The sequence below is a fragment of the Phalacrocorax carbo genome, chromosome 20 (genome assembly GCF_963921805.1).
Source record: "Phalacrocorax carbo chromosome 20, bPhaCar2.1, whole genome shotgun sequence".
Classification (NCBI taxonomy): domain Eukaryota; kingdom Metazoa; phylum Chordata; class Aves; order Suliformes; family Phalacrocoracidae; genus Phalacrocorax; species Phalacrocorax carbo.
This window is the reverse complement of record NC_087532.1, coordinates 2,637,885-2,652,224: the sequence shown is the minus strand read 5'-3', so window position 1 is coordinate 2,652,224 and position 14,340 is coordinate 2,637,885. Positions and strand designations below refer to the sequence as shown.

General features: G+C 40.9%; 1 protein-coding gene across 1 annotated transcript in view; it reads right to left on the bottom strand.

The window, feature by feature from the left end:
* CFAP74 (cilia and flagella associated protein 74) overlaps positions 1–14,340 on the bottom strand; it is a 95,466-nt gene that overhangs the window by 23,935 nt on the left and 57,191 nt on the right. Inside the window, exons 12-19 of the mRNA XM_064470124.1 lie at positions 13,647–13,857; positions 12,541–12,723; positions 11,301–11,474; positions 10,084–10,202; positions 6,891–6,957; positions 6,331–6,420; positions 4,218–4,391; positions 2,168–2,330 (exon numbers count right to left, since the gene is read on the bottom strand). Coding sequence (XP_064326194.1) covers positions 2,168–2,330; positions 4,218–4,391; positions 6,331–6,420; positions 6,891–6,957; positions 10,084–10,202; positions 11,301–11,474; positions 12,541–12,723; positions 13,647–13,857 — 1,181 coding nt within the window. The remainder of the gene's footprint in view (positions 1–2,167; positions 2,331–4,217; positions 4,392–6,330; positions 6,421–6,890; positions 6,958–10,083; positions 10,203–11,300; positions 11,475–12,540; positions 12,724–13,646; positions 13,858–14,340) is intronic.

Sequence of the window (14,340 nt, the reverse complement as noted above, 5' to 3'; positions counted from 1 at the left end):
CGTTAACCTTTCAGAAGGATAAAATGTGTAGCAGAGACTGTTACAACAGGGAACGCCAATTCAGCTGAAAGCGAGAACTGGGCTTTCAGACCAGTTTCAGTGGGACAAAGCAATGCAGTCAGGACGACCTGCGATGCAAGTCCAAGTGCTGCTTCACTTCATTTTCAAAACCACTGTAATAACCAGTACCTTTTAATTAAACAGTCTCCCGCCAGGGCTTCAAAGTGCCTGAAACTAAGAGACAAAGCGAACTCCAGGCTCTGTGGCAGTAATCAGCTGGCTACCTTATGCTTCACATTCACCAGGAAAAAGACCAAATTGGCATGAGGTCTGCTAGTGTGCCAAAGCAATGGATTATTTTTTTTTAAGGTCTGAAAACATCTTTGAAGGTATGTGTTCTGTGCAGACAGCAACCGAGATCTACGGAATCCCTCCATTTCACAATACAGATCCTAGTTAAAAAGAAAACCCACCCACAACCTCTTAATGGACTTTCAGTTTCCTGCAGTTGGAATGAACAATATCCAGAATAAATATTAAAGAATACAGATAATAAAAAAATTAAGTCTTTCTTCTACAAGACTGGATTTTCCTGAGCACATAGTAAACATTAGGAATGAGATGGAAAATGTCTGAGGAGGTTCATCTTTCTGCTTCCTTGTTCCTAGAATTACAGCCTATAAAAATAAACCCGTCATGTGGATTTCTATTTTGAGAAGTGGGTATTCCGTTGCTGAGACAATGTGGTGGGTTGACCCTGGCTGGACGCTGGGTGCCCACCAAAGCTGCTCCATCACCCCCCTCCTCAGCTGGACAGGGGAGAGAAAATATAATGAAAAGCTCGTGGGTCGAGATAAGGACAGGGAGAGATCAGTCACCAATTACCATCATGGGCAAAACAGACTTGACTTAGGGAAAAATTAATTTAAAGCCAATCAAATCAGGGTTGAATAATGAGAAATAAACCCAAAATCTTCAGCTGCCTTCCTCCAACCCCTCCCTTCTTCCCAGGCTTAACTTTACTCACTATTTTCTCTAGCTCCACCCCACCAGCACCGCAGGGGGATGGGGAACGGGGTTTGGGGTCAGTTCTTCACACATTGTTTTTGCCACTCCTTCCTCGGGGGGGACTCCTCACACTCCTCCCCTGCTCCAGCGTGGGGTCCCTCCCACAGGAGACAGCCCTCCACGAACTTCTCCAACATGGGCCCTTCCCATGGGCTGCAGTTCTTCATGACTGCCCCAGCGTGGGTCCCTTCCCCGGGGTGCAGCCCTTCAGGAACAGGCTGCTGCAGCGCGGGTCCCCCACGGGGTCACAGGTCCTGCCAGCAAACCTGCCCCAGCCTGGGCTCCTCTCCCCATGGATTCACGGGTCCTGCCAGGAGCCTGCTCCAGCGTGGGCTGCCCACGGGGTCACAGCCTCCTCTGGGCATCCTCCTGCTCTGGTGTGGGGTCCCCACGGGCTGCAGGGGGATATCTGCTCCACCGCTAGCCCCCCTGGGCTGCAGGGGCACAGCCTGCCTCACCGCGGTCTTCACAGGAATCTCTGCTCGGGCACCTGGAGCACCTCCTTCCCTCCTTCTTCACTGACCTCGGTGTCTCACATGTTCTCACTCCTCCCTCTGGCTGCAGTTGCTCAGGTTTCCCCACCCCACTTCTTAAATACCTTACCCCAGAGGCGCTACCAGCGTCGCTGATGGGCTCGGCCTGGGCCAGCGGCGGGTCCGTCTCAGAGCCGGCTGGTGTTGGCTCTACCGGACACAGGGGAAGCTTCTAGCAGCTTCTTCCAGAAGCCACCCCTGTAGTACCTCACTACCAAAACCTTGCCAAGCAAACAATAAAGACAAGAATGATAACTTTGTAGTTTCTGTAAGCTGGCTGGTTTCTGTATTCTTCTGAGACCGAACTGTTGATCACTAATGAGAAGTGAGATTCTCTGCTGCTTTTGATATAATGGTGTCAGTACATTATTTTTAGTCATTTTTTGTGAGGCAGCACACAAAGAAATATAACATTACTACTAGAATGATGAACTATTTAATTTACTGAGTAACTCTGCAAACTGAATTCCACCGTTCGTTACAAGAAACTCTACAAATGGATAACGCTTAGCCCGGGAACCTGCACTGCCGATTTTCTAAAACAGTCATCTCACCTACGGAACTACTGCTCAGGCTTGTCGCAGTCCTCTGCTGCTCTTCTTGGGCTACACAGTAGGTCACGTCTTCGCTATGGTCAGGACAAATTTGTTCCTTCTCTTCAAGTGCATATGTCACAGGACTACTGCTGACTTTCTTTTCAGGGACACAGTCATTGAAATGTCGAGTAACCTATTAGAAAACACAGAAAAAACATTTTCTACTGTTCATCTAGCTTGCACCAGCTCCAATTTTATCAAGCAGTTGAAAATCAGACTTGTGTTTTCTTGCAACTGTTCCATGTTATAAATAAATATGTGGCACTTTCTAAAAACTGCACATCCTACTAGACCTTTACCAATGAGCAGACTTAATTTTTGCTGACTGCCCCAAACAGGTAAATCATGTAACTGGACAATCCAATATAGTGTTTGTTATTTTACAATTAATAGAACAAATATTTTTCTAGTGGAAACACAGGCAGTTCTATGTCAAGTCTGCTAAAACTAGACTTCTGTTTATTACACACGTACAAAAGATAGAATAGAGAAGGAAAACCATGGATACAGACAGTGTTATTTCACAAATTCTTAATTTGAACCAGGCATTTAACATAAGGATGGTACGAGAGCTGAAAACCACGGCAAACAGCTCAGCACTTCCACTGTCCATACTATTGGGTGTAGTGTTTCAAAAGAGAGGTCAATCCTTTTCTTAGAACTTAAAACTGGGTTACATTATCAAGCAGAGAATTCTGAAAACCACCTGAGCCATCTGCTTTTCAACAATCAAAGAAACTGAAGACTGCACTGACGGAACAAAGATGAAGTATCTGCACTGCGTTCACAAGAACGTGTAGGCACTTCAGAACAAAGATATGCAACCTCTCGGTCAAGGAGCTGGGAAATCTGTCTATTTATGGATACTACCTATGCAACACTTATGGAAACGGACCATGTACGATAATGATATTCATCAACACAGGAATTACAGAGCACGAGTTCCTACCACGGAGGGTGGCTGGCTGTTGTGGGTTGGTTGTTGGGGTTTTTTTGGTTGGATGGTTGTTTTTTTTAATCTGAAGATTTTCCCCACTTTAAGAATAAAATCCACAACTTAGAAAAGGAGCGAACACATCTTCAGATCTAAGCTGTTCGGCCTTCTCAAAAATCGGCCCCGCAGCGCTGACATGCAAAGACGGCTGTGTGCATGCTTTCTTTGTAAGTGTTTTTCATTTAAAATTATCTGTTACACGGAGGAGTAGAGCTGTCAGGATTCCTCAGTTTTCTGTCAACTTTGAAATTGGCATGCTGTAGGAGCAATCAATATCAGGTCTAACACCACACATTTTGTCAGCTCCGCACCAAGTGCCTGAGTTTTGGTACATTTCTGCAACAGTCTCTGCCTCATTCCCACCCAGGACATTCCACAGGACACGCTATTACAATCATTTGCATTCTTTCCACTCTTGATCTGAGAGAGCTTCCTTCGATTCTTTTAACAATGTTTACAGTTATAGTTTTCAGGCAACAGCCCTTGATGCCATTCTCAGTTTGACTAAGACGACTTCTTCCCTTGTAACAACAGCTTGTCAATAACTGTGACTGTCATTCGATAGGAAATTTAAATGAACAGCTCTGGATTTTTAAAGGAAGATCACAGGCGAATGCTCCCAATTCTCATTACTTTATCGCTAATTTTGCAGCAGTTGCATTTTTCTGAAGTCCGGGAGCTGTACTTTTAAACAACTCTATCGGAATTTCCTCTTTTAACTATTTTTTCCTAATTCTCATGGATGTGGAGAAAATAGGAATCATGACATAAATTACTAAGATATTACAAAAATCTATCATTGTTGGTGTCCCCCTCCCCCCCAAAATAATAGTTTTTAAATTTGTCTTGTGATACTTGGGGGTCTAACAGGTTATATTAAGATATGCCAACCCAAGCATAAACAAACTACTAAAGGTTGGACCAGATGATCTTCCGACCTGAGCTGCTCTATGACTCTCGACGATTCTGCCACACTTTGCGAAGTAGAATGTTTCTATTGATTTAGGGAAATGCTTTTGAACCTACCGTTCTTGCAGGAGAAGATTTTGCTGTCGCTCTGCATGTACTACTGTCACCTGCTGATGTCTGAACTTTGAATCTTGTTCCCAAAGCTCCACTGTTGGTCAGGTTGATGGTCTGTGAAATTGTCTCTCCCACCACATGGCTGCCAAAGTCAATGAGCTCTTTATCTAGTGCCAGCTGTGAGAAGATAAACCATTAATTACTACTGTCCTAGACAGCCAGTGATGTCAATTGAATGAGCATCCACCTTTTCAAGAATAGGACTTCAAAGTTCTTATCGTTTCAAAGACAGTATCAGATAACAACATGAACTGTGGGTACCCTTCTGCCTTCTTGGAGAAGCCAACTCATTAAATCAACGTCTTGTTAAACTGAGCCACTTTTGTTTCAGTCCACTGTGTGACAATGGAAAAAACAGGTTAAATTCGTTCACAGTAGCCACTTGCATAAATCTTCAGGTAGTTACTCTGGAAGTAGGTAATATTTACATACCAATCCAACATTGTTGCTCTTGTGTTACAGTAAAATGGTTTTACCAGCATCAAGCTGAGAAGCAAGCAGCATTTAACATCATATAATGACTACATATCAGTTTGTAGCACATCCTGTCTTACTTCTTTGTGCTACCCTGGTTTACAAGCAGTTTAAAAAGTAATACACTACTTCATATAGAATTTTGATGACTTAGTAACTGCGTATATGATAACGAAAGGCTTGTCATTCAAGTTCAACCATCAAAAAGACAAAGACAACTTGGTTGCTTGCTAGTATCCTGCTTACAGTTGAACTCTTCCCACTTTCAGGGCATAAAGAACAGGAGTTCCTATGTGTAACTGGCACACAACGATGGCATGAATCCTCTAGGCAAAGAAAAATATTCCTCTGATCAAAGACGAATGTGCTGGCTTTCTACTGCATTGCGAATTCTCATCTTCAAGGCCTTTTAACTGAAAACCATCAGAGTCCTATACACTTAGTTGGATTTAAGTATGCAGTATTGATGTGGTGTCATTCCAGCTTCCTACAAGTGCTTAAAATTAAGCACATCCTTAAATAGGTTGCTAGATTGCTAATATAATAATTATAGTGCACTCCCTTTCAGTTACTTCCCCCCTTCTATTTTCTGTGTAACGGATTGTTCTTGATTCATTTCCCCGTGCACAAAAGTTCCTATGTGCAGTCCAGTAAAGAAACCCTACGTGCAATCTTATTCATTCAATAAACTGAAACATAATATCACAAACTCCAGGAAGACATTCACATGCCTAAAGCCTTTTAAAAATTATTTTAAAATGTTTATTATTAAGTGTGCTCCCAGTATATCCAGAATTTTGCATTTGCCAGTCTTATTCTGATACTGGGTGTCTCTTTGCATAATCCTTTTCCTATAGCACTGTATATTCTCATCTGTAGTTTCTTCTGGCTTGTAAAGCCAAAGCTGCTCTTAGATGTGAAGGAAGTAACTTAAAAACAAAGCTGTTGCTTTTATCAAATACTTTTTTCACATTAGCTCATAGGAAGTTAAGGTATCTAAAAAGAGTTAGTGCTGCCCGTATTTTAATCCTTAACAGTAAGAAAATTATGTTGTTTGCTTAAAATCCGGTATAGAATTCTCAAAAGATTTTGAGATGCTGAAAGAAAGGAGAGATTATATGCTTTTTATAAATGCCAGAAAAGATAGAAAGATATTGGGACATTTTTGTTTTTGTCTACATAGAAAATTAAAGTTAAGAATATGCTACTGCAGGTCAGGGATGGAATTTCCAAAAATTAAAAGGAGAAAAAGACAGCTCGTTTCCAGCCACCGCATCTCTTCCCTCCATTCACAAAGTAACATTTCTGTTACATCAATTTCTAAACAAAACTACTTCAGTTTATTCCACTCTGAAGTTACAGTTCAGGCTGAAGTAAATCCATTAAGATAACGTAAAAATCTCAGTGTAATCTGGGAAGCTAAGGAATGAATCGCTTTCTGGAAAGAGTCTTGCCATTTAAAAGGAAAAAAAGGAAAGAAATATAAATATCTCTTGCTAACTATTTTCAATGAATGTTTATTCTATCTCACATTGTCTATTACTGTGGGTATCTGAACATACTTAAAAAAAAAGTCACTTACTATGCATCTCTTGGCTGTACATTTCAATGGAACAGAAAAAGAACCCGTCTGTGCCATAAACATGACTTCTCCTTCCAGAGTTTCATTTACCTAGAAAACAAAACAAACAAAAAACCAAAAACCACCCAACCGAGTAATTTGCAAAGATCTCACCTATGTAGTCTGATGAAAAATATTTTCACTCGTTCTTTGAGTAACTTTTTGATCTGTATCGCTATGGATTCTACATTTCCACTTTAAAAGAGTCTTTGGTAACTGCCTGGCTAACTTGAGCTGGGCAGTATCATAAACCTTTCTGTTTGGAGCAAGTTTCAAAGCATACTCCAAAGATACTTAGTGACAGGCGTTCTTCTAAAATGCGCCCTTAAAATATGCCCTATTCCAATTTAACAGAGCTTGAACATGCACACAGCTGTCCAAGGGCAACAGTCCCTCTTCTAGAAATGCAGTTTGTTTCCTTGTTAACAGTTAATAAATTAAATTAATGACATTTTTAATCAGACGAGTGGATTATACTAGGATTCTCACCAGGGTGTAACTTGGCACTCAGATGCACTTACCATTGGCTTAAACGTTACCACCATTTCACAGGACATTCCAGCGGACATTTTGCCAGGTGGGTCAAAACTATGGAGATAATTAACATAAAACTCCAAATTAAACCTATGTATGAAACATCCAGCTCCTATTGTGGTAACAATGGCAGATTTCCGTCTCACCCCCCCCGCCTTGGATTAATTACTTAGAGAAGTCAGAATGAGTGACACATGGATGAAAAGCTACAGAACCTGCTGCAACTGTAAAACTACAAAGGCTGATTCTTTATTGAGGTTTTACTCAGAAAGTCTTACAGTTCTTTTAAAAGGCAAGAATTACTGCCTTCATGCTACAAAGAGCCTGTAGCCGAAGAGGGGAAGCTGAGGCCGACTGGGGGGCCCATCGCCTGTTCCAACAACGAGGAAGCAGCCTTCTCCCGTTATCCATCCTGAGCGCTGCTCTGCAGCATCGCCCCTGTCCAAACAGGGGATGAAGGGCCGGGGGGGTGGTGGAAAGAAGGTAGCTGCAAACGATCGGAGAATGTGCTGTGTGATGCAAACGGTATCAAAATTATCCTAAATAGAAACTGCCACTTATTTCAATGCCTCATTTCATGGTGTCTGTGATGCAAGCAAAATGCCCGTCAGAAGCCAAGAAATCTCACAGCTGCACTCCAAATGAAATTATTAAGTTTTGGAGACCTACGCCGCCTGACAGAAAGGGAGCTAGACGAGACAGATAACTAAATGTTGCTGGTCACGGGAACAGCTAAGCAAACTGAAACACGGAACGTACATGCTAATCACAATTTTATCAAAACAAAATTAAAACCAAACAAAAGCAAGACGAAACATTTTCAAACGAGAAAGGGAAACTGTTCCGAATTCAGGCGCTTAAGATGCGAATAGGCAATAGGCATCTGCTGACCTCAGAACAGACCCCTAGCCGTTTCTCCTGAGAAAGACTTGAAGGAATAGCTCCTTCTATTTCAAACGTTACCTTGATAAAATATTTATGATTTAGAGCATAGGCCGCCCAACACACCAACACAGCCAGAACCACTATGCTAAGAACAGACTCCCATCGCAGGAAGATGTAATAATGGTCATTATAACCACTAGAATATAGCTTTTTATTAGCAAATATTGTGTCTGCTGCTGATAACAGTTCTCGAGCATCATGTCTGTAACTACCTGTGCAAGTGATTTAGAGGAGAGCTGGTACCATGGCAGCTTAGATGTACTGGGGAGTCTCAAGGTATTTGGTAAAACTATTTTGTAACAAACAACTTATGTATGATTCTACTTGATAAGGACAAGCTTTATAGAGTGTAAGATCAGTGTCTGCAAATCTGGTCTGTGCTGTTCAAATTATTAATAATATGACAATGGGTGATAAGATCTCCGATGATTTTTGCCGGCTATCTATCTAGCAAATGTATGGGTAACAATTTATTTTTAAAAAATTGAAGTAATTAATCAGACATTGAAAAATCATCAACTCATTCCATTCACAATACTTGATGTTTAATTTATATTTGGAGAGTACTTTAAAAGGCAATTATATGAAGACTTAGGCCTTTCGGAAGGGATCACTTCATTTTTGGTCACCAATCAGAAGTACCGATTTAAATATGTAGTTGTCCAACATTCCAAATGAGGGGGAAAAATCAACCTTTGAGAGCAGGAAAAGACCTCATTTTGTCAGAAGAATAGTAGCTTCAGACTTTGTAATAGAAATTAAACGTGTCTTATAAGTGGGTCAAAATTAAATCCACATACATCATATCAAAACAAGAAAAAAAACATATTCAGCTGAGCACCAGAGCAAGTTTAAAAGCTTAAGTGCTCTGCTGTGTTGTGCTCAATTACCCATCTCCATTAGTCTGTGACTAAAGTGCTGAACATCTTCACCAGGATCTTCTACAGCAGCTGGACTCAGACTTTACAGCTCTCAAGTGATCACATTCCATCAACAACTGTGCTATGTTCACGTTCCAGTGTACCCGGACAGGGACTAAGTGGGCAAGGAATGCCTTAACTATGCACCATAATTTTTCTTATCAAGCTGGTTAGAAATTCCAAGTGCAATCACTACAAAGGGGCAGCTGATAGTGAGCGTAAAACTCTCTCTGGAGTATGAAATCAGTTACTGTGGCAATACAATTCCTTTAGTTCACTGGGGTATGATCAAACAGTTGCAGAAATGCTTTCTTCGGGTCAGACAGCCGTAAGAGTTGAAACTTTAACTTTTTACGTAAACCAAATGAATTCACTCTGATGTCTCCTTATTTGACAATAAGCTTCACTTATACACGAACAAGAGCTTTAGCATTTTTTCACTTTCAGGCTAGACTAGCATCAGGGTTTTTTTGTTTGTTTCAGAGTTCCAAGTAAATACATTATTTTCTTGACTTCATTTTTTTAGATAAAGCCAAGTTGTGGGAAGTAGTATTTTATATTTTTAAAGGCCTGAAATATCTCCAGAGAAAGCTAGTCTCTGAATTATTCTTAAAAAGAAACATTTTGGGGATACTTCCATTTGTTTATTTTTAAACAGTCACAATTACCAAGAGTTAAACTGAGACTAATTTGCAATCTCTCCCAACTGGACAGAGTACGTCATTATACAACCTGTCACGAGGACTATATGAATGCATCGATGGGAAAGACCACAGGATTTCCATTTAAGTGCTTTGAGATTGATTCCTTTATTTCATCAGCTTCTTTGCATTTAAACTTCAGCAGTTTTGTGGAAATTAGTGTGAATCAGGCTACGAAGCATGGCAGCCGGTGAGAGGTTTGCCTAGGCTTAAAGGCCTGTGTGGTGGCCTAGAAAGAAGCTTGGGTCCTCTTTAACTTCTTGTATCTAAAAAGAGCTCCTTTTCCACTTTTTAAAAATGTCTGATATTTTTGGAAAAACCACTTTCTGCTTGTGGAGGGCTGGCAGTCACCACGGCTCTATATCGCTTTCCCCAGATTAGGGACTGGTCCCTTGCTACCCCCGCTATAGCAACCAGTGACACGCAGCTCAGGCGCAGTAAGCCTCTTACTTCTCGGCTCTGAGACACTGTTCCTTTCCTCATCACACAAGAATGGAATATCATAATTTAGATATATTTACTGAAATTATTTCATTTGCTACAGAATTTGGTTACTTCTCCTGTTGTGGTACAAAGGTAAAACAAGCAACGAGTCCACAGTTGATTTTACTTACTGAATACTGATGAAGTCCTTGAGCCAGTCACTGATTCCCACTAGTCTGCAGAAATTAATACTGTAGGATGCGTTTATCAAAACGATCTTCTTTTTGTAGATTTGACCAACATCAAAATCCTTGGAACACCAAACATATCAGGCGGTGGGAGTTACAGAAAGTGGCACTTACACATGCAATGACAAAACCAACTACTTTTACCACAGTAGGGACTGTGAGCGCAGGCCTGTGCGCAAAATATTCTATAATCCCACAAAGCATTGCCTTGCTCCAAACAAACCGTTTTAAAACATAGAGCCTGTAAAGCCAGGAACTCATGCTTCATGGATGGTGCAACATCACCTGGGTTTGTGCACACCTCACGCACCACGCGGCTCTGTCTTTTCCTGCAGCGAATGCCAAAGGCATCGCGTCACATTCGCGGTCTCATAGAGCTGTTAACAATTCAGACTGTGTGTGGCAACAGGTGTTCTGAACACAGAGCTAGGTGCTGCTGTCCTGCAAAGGGGGTCTGCTGTTTCCGTGCAAGGCACAGGCTCCCAGTTCCTACTACAGCCTGAACCCCCTGAAAGCTGCACCCCTGGGCACATTCATTACCCCACCGGCAAGAAGAGTCCTGCAGGCTGACCGGCAGCACATCTCTGATGTGCCCTAGGCACTAGCAACCTTTTCAAGGACAGAGAAGAACTAGGCATAGTGTTACACTTTCTCACAGTACACTTGTAAGTTACAATACAGAGAGAAACTGCACCTCAGTGTCCTCGTGACGGCACAATATGGTCACTTGCAAACTGAAATCCTAACTGCGTTGTAGTCATGGCTTCTTTAAGGACATTATTTTATAGTAATAATGTATGTACAAACAATATATAACAGTTACACTGCCTTTTAAAAAGCATGGAACACAGGCTAACAAGATGTTTCGTCATTTGCTCACCTTTCTGACAGTATTTACAACCCCCTAAGTAAAGGAAATATTTTATAATTTGGACCTAAGTAGTAAAACTAAGTAGCTTATTTAAGCTAACTGTAACTTACCTAAGAGATTGCTAGAGAAAAAAAGCAAATACTGTTTCAGGTTTGACTAAAGACTTATTAAACACAACAAGATTTTTTTTTTCTTCCCAGTGCGACAGGATTTTGATCAGGACATCAGTATAGACATATAGTAGGTGCATACATCATCTTTACAGATGCTGTGCAGAATGGCCACTAACCTTGAAATGAATGCAGCTTGGTTTACTATAGAAAGTACCTCCCTTACACTCACGACCAGACGCCATTTGCTTGCGAAAAATTCCAGTCTGGAATTCCTCCTTTTTTTTCTCAAAATTTTCTTTTTTCTCTACCCTTGTAGCCAGCTGCTCTGGATCCATCGCTTCTTTGGATATCTAATAAGGAACATCAGTAAAAACCACCGCGCCTGTAGGTAAGTGTGATCACAGAATCCATAGCTCAAAGTACAAAAGTCTGCAAATGGAATCTTTCAGTATCCGGCCAGTCTCTTTCTATTTCTCTCCAGAGCAAAGTCAGCCTCCCAACCTCTATATGAAGAATTTCATTTACTCTCGGCTGCCTGTTCTGTAGCTTACCATCATCCCACACTCTGACATAACATTTTTAATGGCAGTATTAGCTCTTCTGCACTTAAACAGTTTTTTTGCCCTCGACTTCTTAAACAACCACTTATTCAGAAAAAAACCCAGCTAACTTCACTGGAGCATTTCAGGTACGGCCCAGTGCTTCTTTCATGCAAGTGTATGAATATGTCTGACATTATTTCCTTTTGATTGGTTTTGATTGGTCTGCTCTTAAAGGTCTGCTAAATCTCAAAAAAACAGTATATACACGTACACCTTGGAATAACGGCTGAGATCTTAACTACACAACCCCACTCTCTAAGAGTGCATTATTTACCTCTGTTAGAGTACAGAATACTATTACTTTGCTTGAAGATACGCTTTTCTTTGCCTAGTATGGTACAAAAAAGTTGTTTCCACCTAAGCGATCTGTGTTGCCAGCTCAAAAGAAAGTCATGTTTAGTTTTTTTAAACTCAAACAAGTGAACACGATGTGACCTACATCTTCACATATCTCTCAAATAAATTGTTTTCTCTTTAAGAGAACAAACACTACAAGAACAGTGTTGAACAGCAAATGCTCTGATAATATTCTCACATCTGAATCTCTACATCTGTGTAATAAAGTCTGCATTTTAACTGCAACATAGGTAATTATTGGTTTTAAGCAAGGTTCCTCAAGCAGCACTTGCCAGTGTCATTACCTCAGATATATACAACTACTAGAGAGGCAAATGAAGCTTTTCTAAACCATTAAAATACTTTTATGGATGCTGTCAACATTTTGTAAAGACTACACCGTGAATCAATTACAAAAGGATCTCATCCACATTTCTTTTTCTTTTCTACTTCTAATAAAAGACATCACAACATTTACCTTGTGCAAGCCACGTTCCTGACTCCAAAGTCCCGGGAACTCTGGTTCTACCAGGGTCTTGTCGCTCTCTCTCTCATCTTCCCCACTTTCACAGAGCACATCGGGGGGTATTTTTTCAGAAATCTCTCCTGCAGAAGCAGTTCTCTCACCAGCTGAGGAACCAGCTGACGGAGAGCACCACGACTTTTGCGAAAGAACATAAATTTTGAAGATACAGTTAAAAAGTACCAGAGGAGAGTTACTTCAACAGCTAACAGATTCTGAGGAGGTCTTTTAACACAAAAATGACAGGCCCGTAAAGCTCAGAGGCCAAAGATGACAACTTAGGTTGACCCCTTCTTAAGACACTGAATACAGACAAAATCTTACGTTAAAAGCATCTATTTGGCATTAACTGTGTACTATAGGAGGCTAAAAACTAGTCCTCGGTCGGTGTGAGAATACTGACTGCAGTTTTCGAATATTTTGTGTATCACATGGTGACCAAGGACTTTGTTGTTTTGCTGCAGTATGACCGTTTCTACCGACACCTCTCCCCCACCCCTTTTCTTTTAAATACCTAAAGATTGCATGAAGCCACTAGTTTCATCAGGGAATGCAATTCACTCCACCTCCATTTTCCAGGCCAGTACTCCCTGGAATACTGTGCAGATATAAAAAGAACCCATCCAGGAAGCTTATGTCTAGAGAGAACCGCTGTCTCCTTTCTAATACAGTGGAAACATTTCTCTTACGCTGACAAACTGTTCTGAATCCTTACTCAGGGATGACGGTAATTAAACACGAAGTGAGGGTACTTCGCATGGTTTTTGATGCTTGTTGTGATTTATGTGTTCAAAAATTCACCTCTTCTTACAAATGCCCTCAAAAAAAACCCACCCCACAGCAAACAGGGCAATGTCTTTATTCACCCAAGCACCAACAATCAAGAAAAGGGAGACTGACAGTCATTACGAGATCTAATGGAGAAATGACTCCTCATTTTTCTGTACTGTCTGGTATCTGGTTGTTGTAGCCTGTGCCATTCAGAGGCAAAAGAATTCACTGCCCTGCGCCTTTGACAAAAAGTAAATCTAAAGACAGTTAATCCTTAGGCCTTTGTTTACCTGTGATATTGCTCCAGCTGAATGTTTGCAAGTCTTCTCAATATATTGCCACGCTTTCCTTCTCCACACCGAAGAATCCTCAAGTCTACCAGCACCCTGAACTGCCTTAGAACAGGACTGACTTTTTTTCTGCTTGTGAATAGAAGCTTTTTCTTGCAAAATCTGAGATACGATCTCAATTTTTCTTGATTTTTGCTGTTCTCTAGAAGCTCTGTAATGCAATGTTGCAAGAAATATTAAACCAACCATAGCTGTTTACTAATAATCTTAACTACAGTCCAGGTTCTTTTGAGCCTTTAAGCTAAACAGCAAGTCTTGAAATGAGTGCAGTGGTAATTTGTGTCAAGACACCAGGCAATTCAGAGGCTATTTATACATTTCGTGGACTAAATATACTGAATTACAGCGTTTTAGAAGTTGAGGAGTTGACAAAGCATACTAGTCATCACTACTGCAAACAAAGTTTTTTAATAATTTCCCTAACCTCATTAGCTATTTAAAGAAAACTGCCTGTCTGAAATCCAGGGGGATTTAATAAAGGGAGGAAGAATGGTTAAAGGTAAGGACATAAGTGCCGAACTTGGAAGATACGAATTCAAAGCTATGTATGACTACAAATTCCATGACACACTGGGTAGTGTGAGAAAACTGACAGTAGATAATTTATTCTCAGTTTTAATTCCAGCAGTTTAAT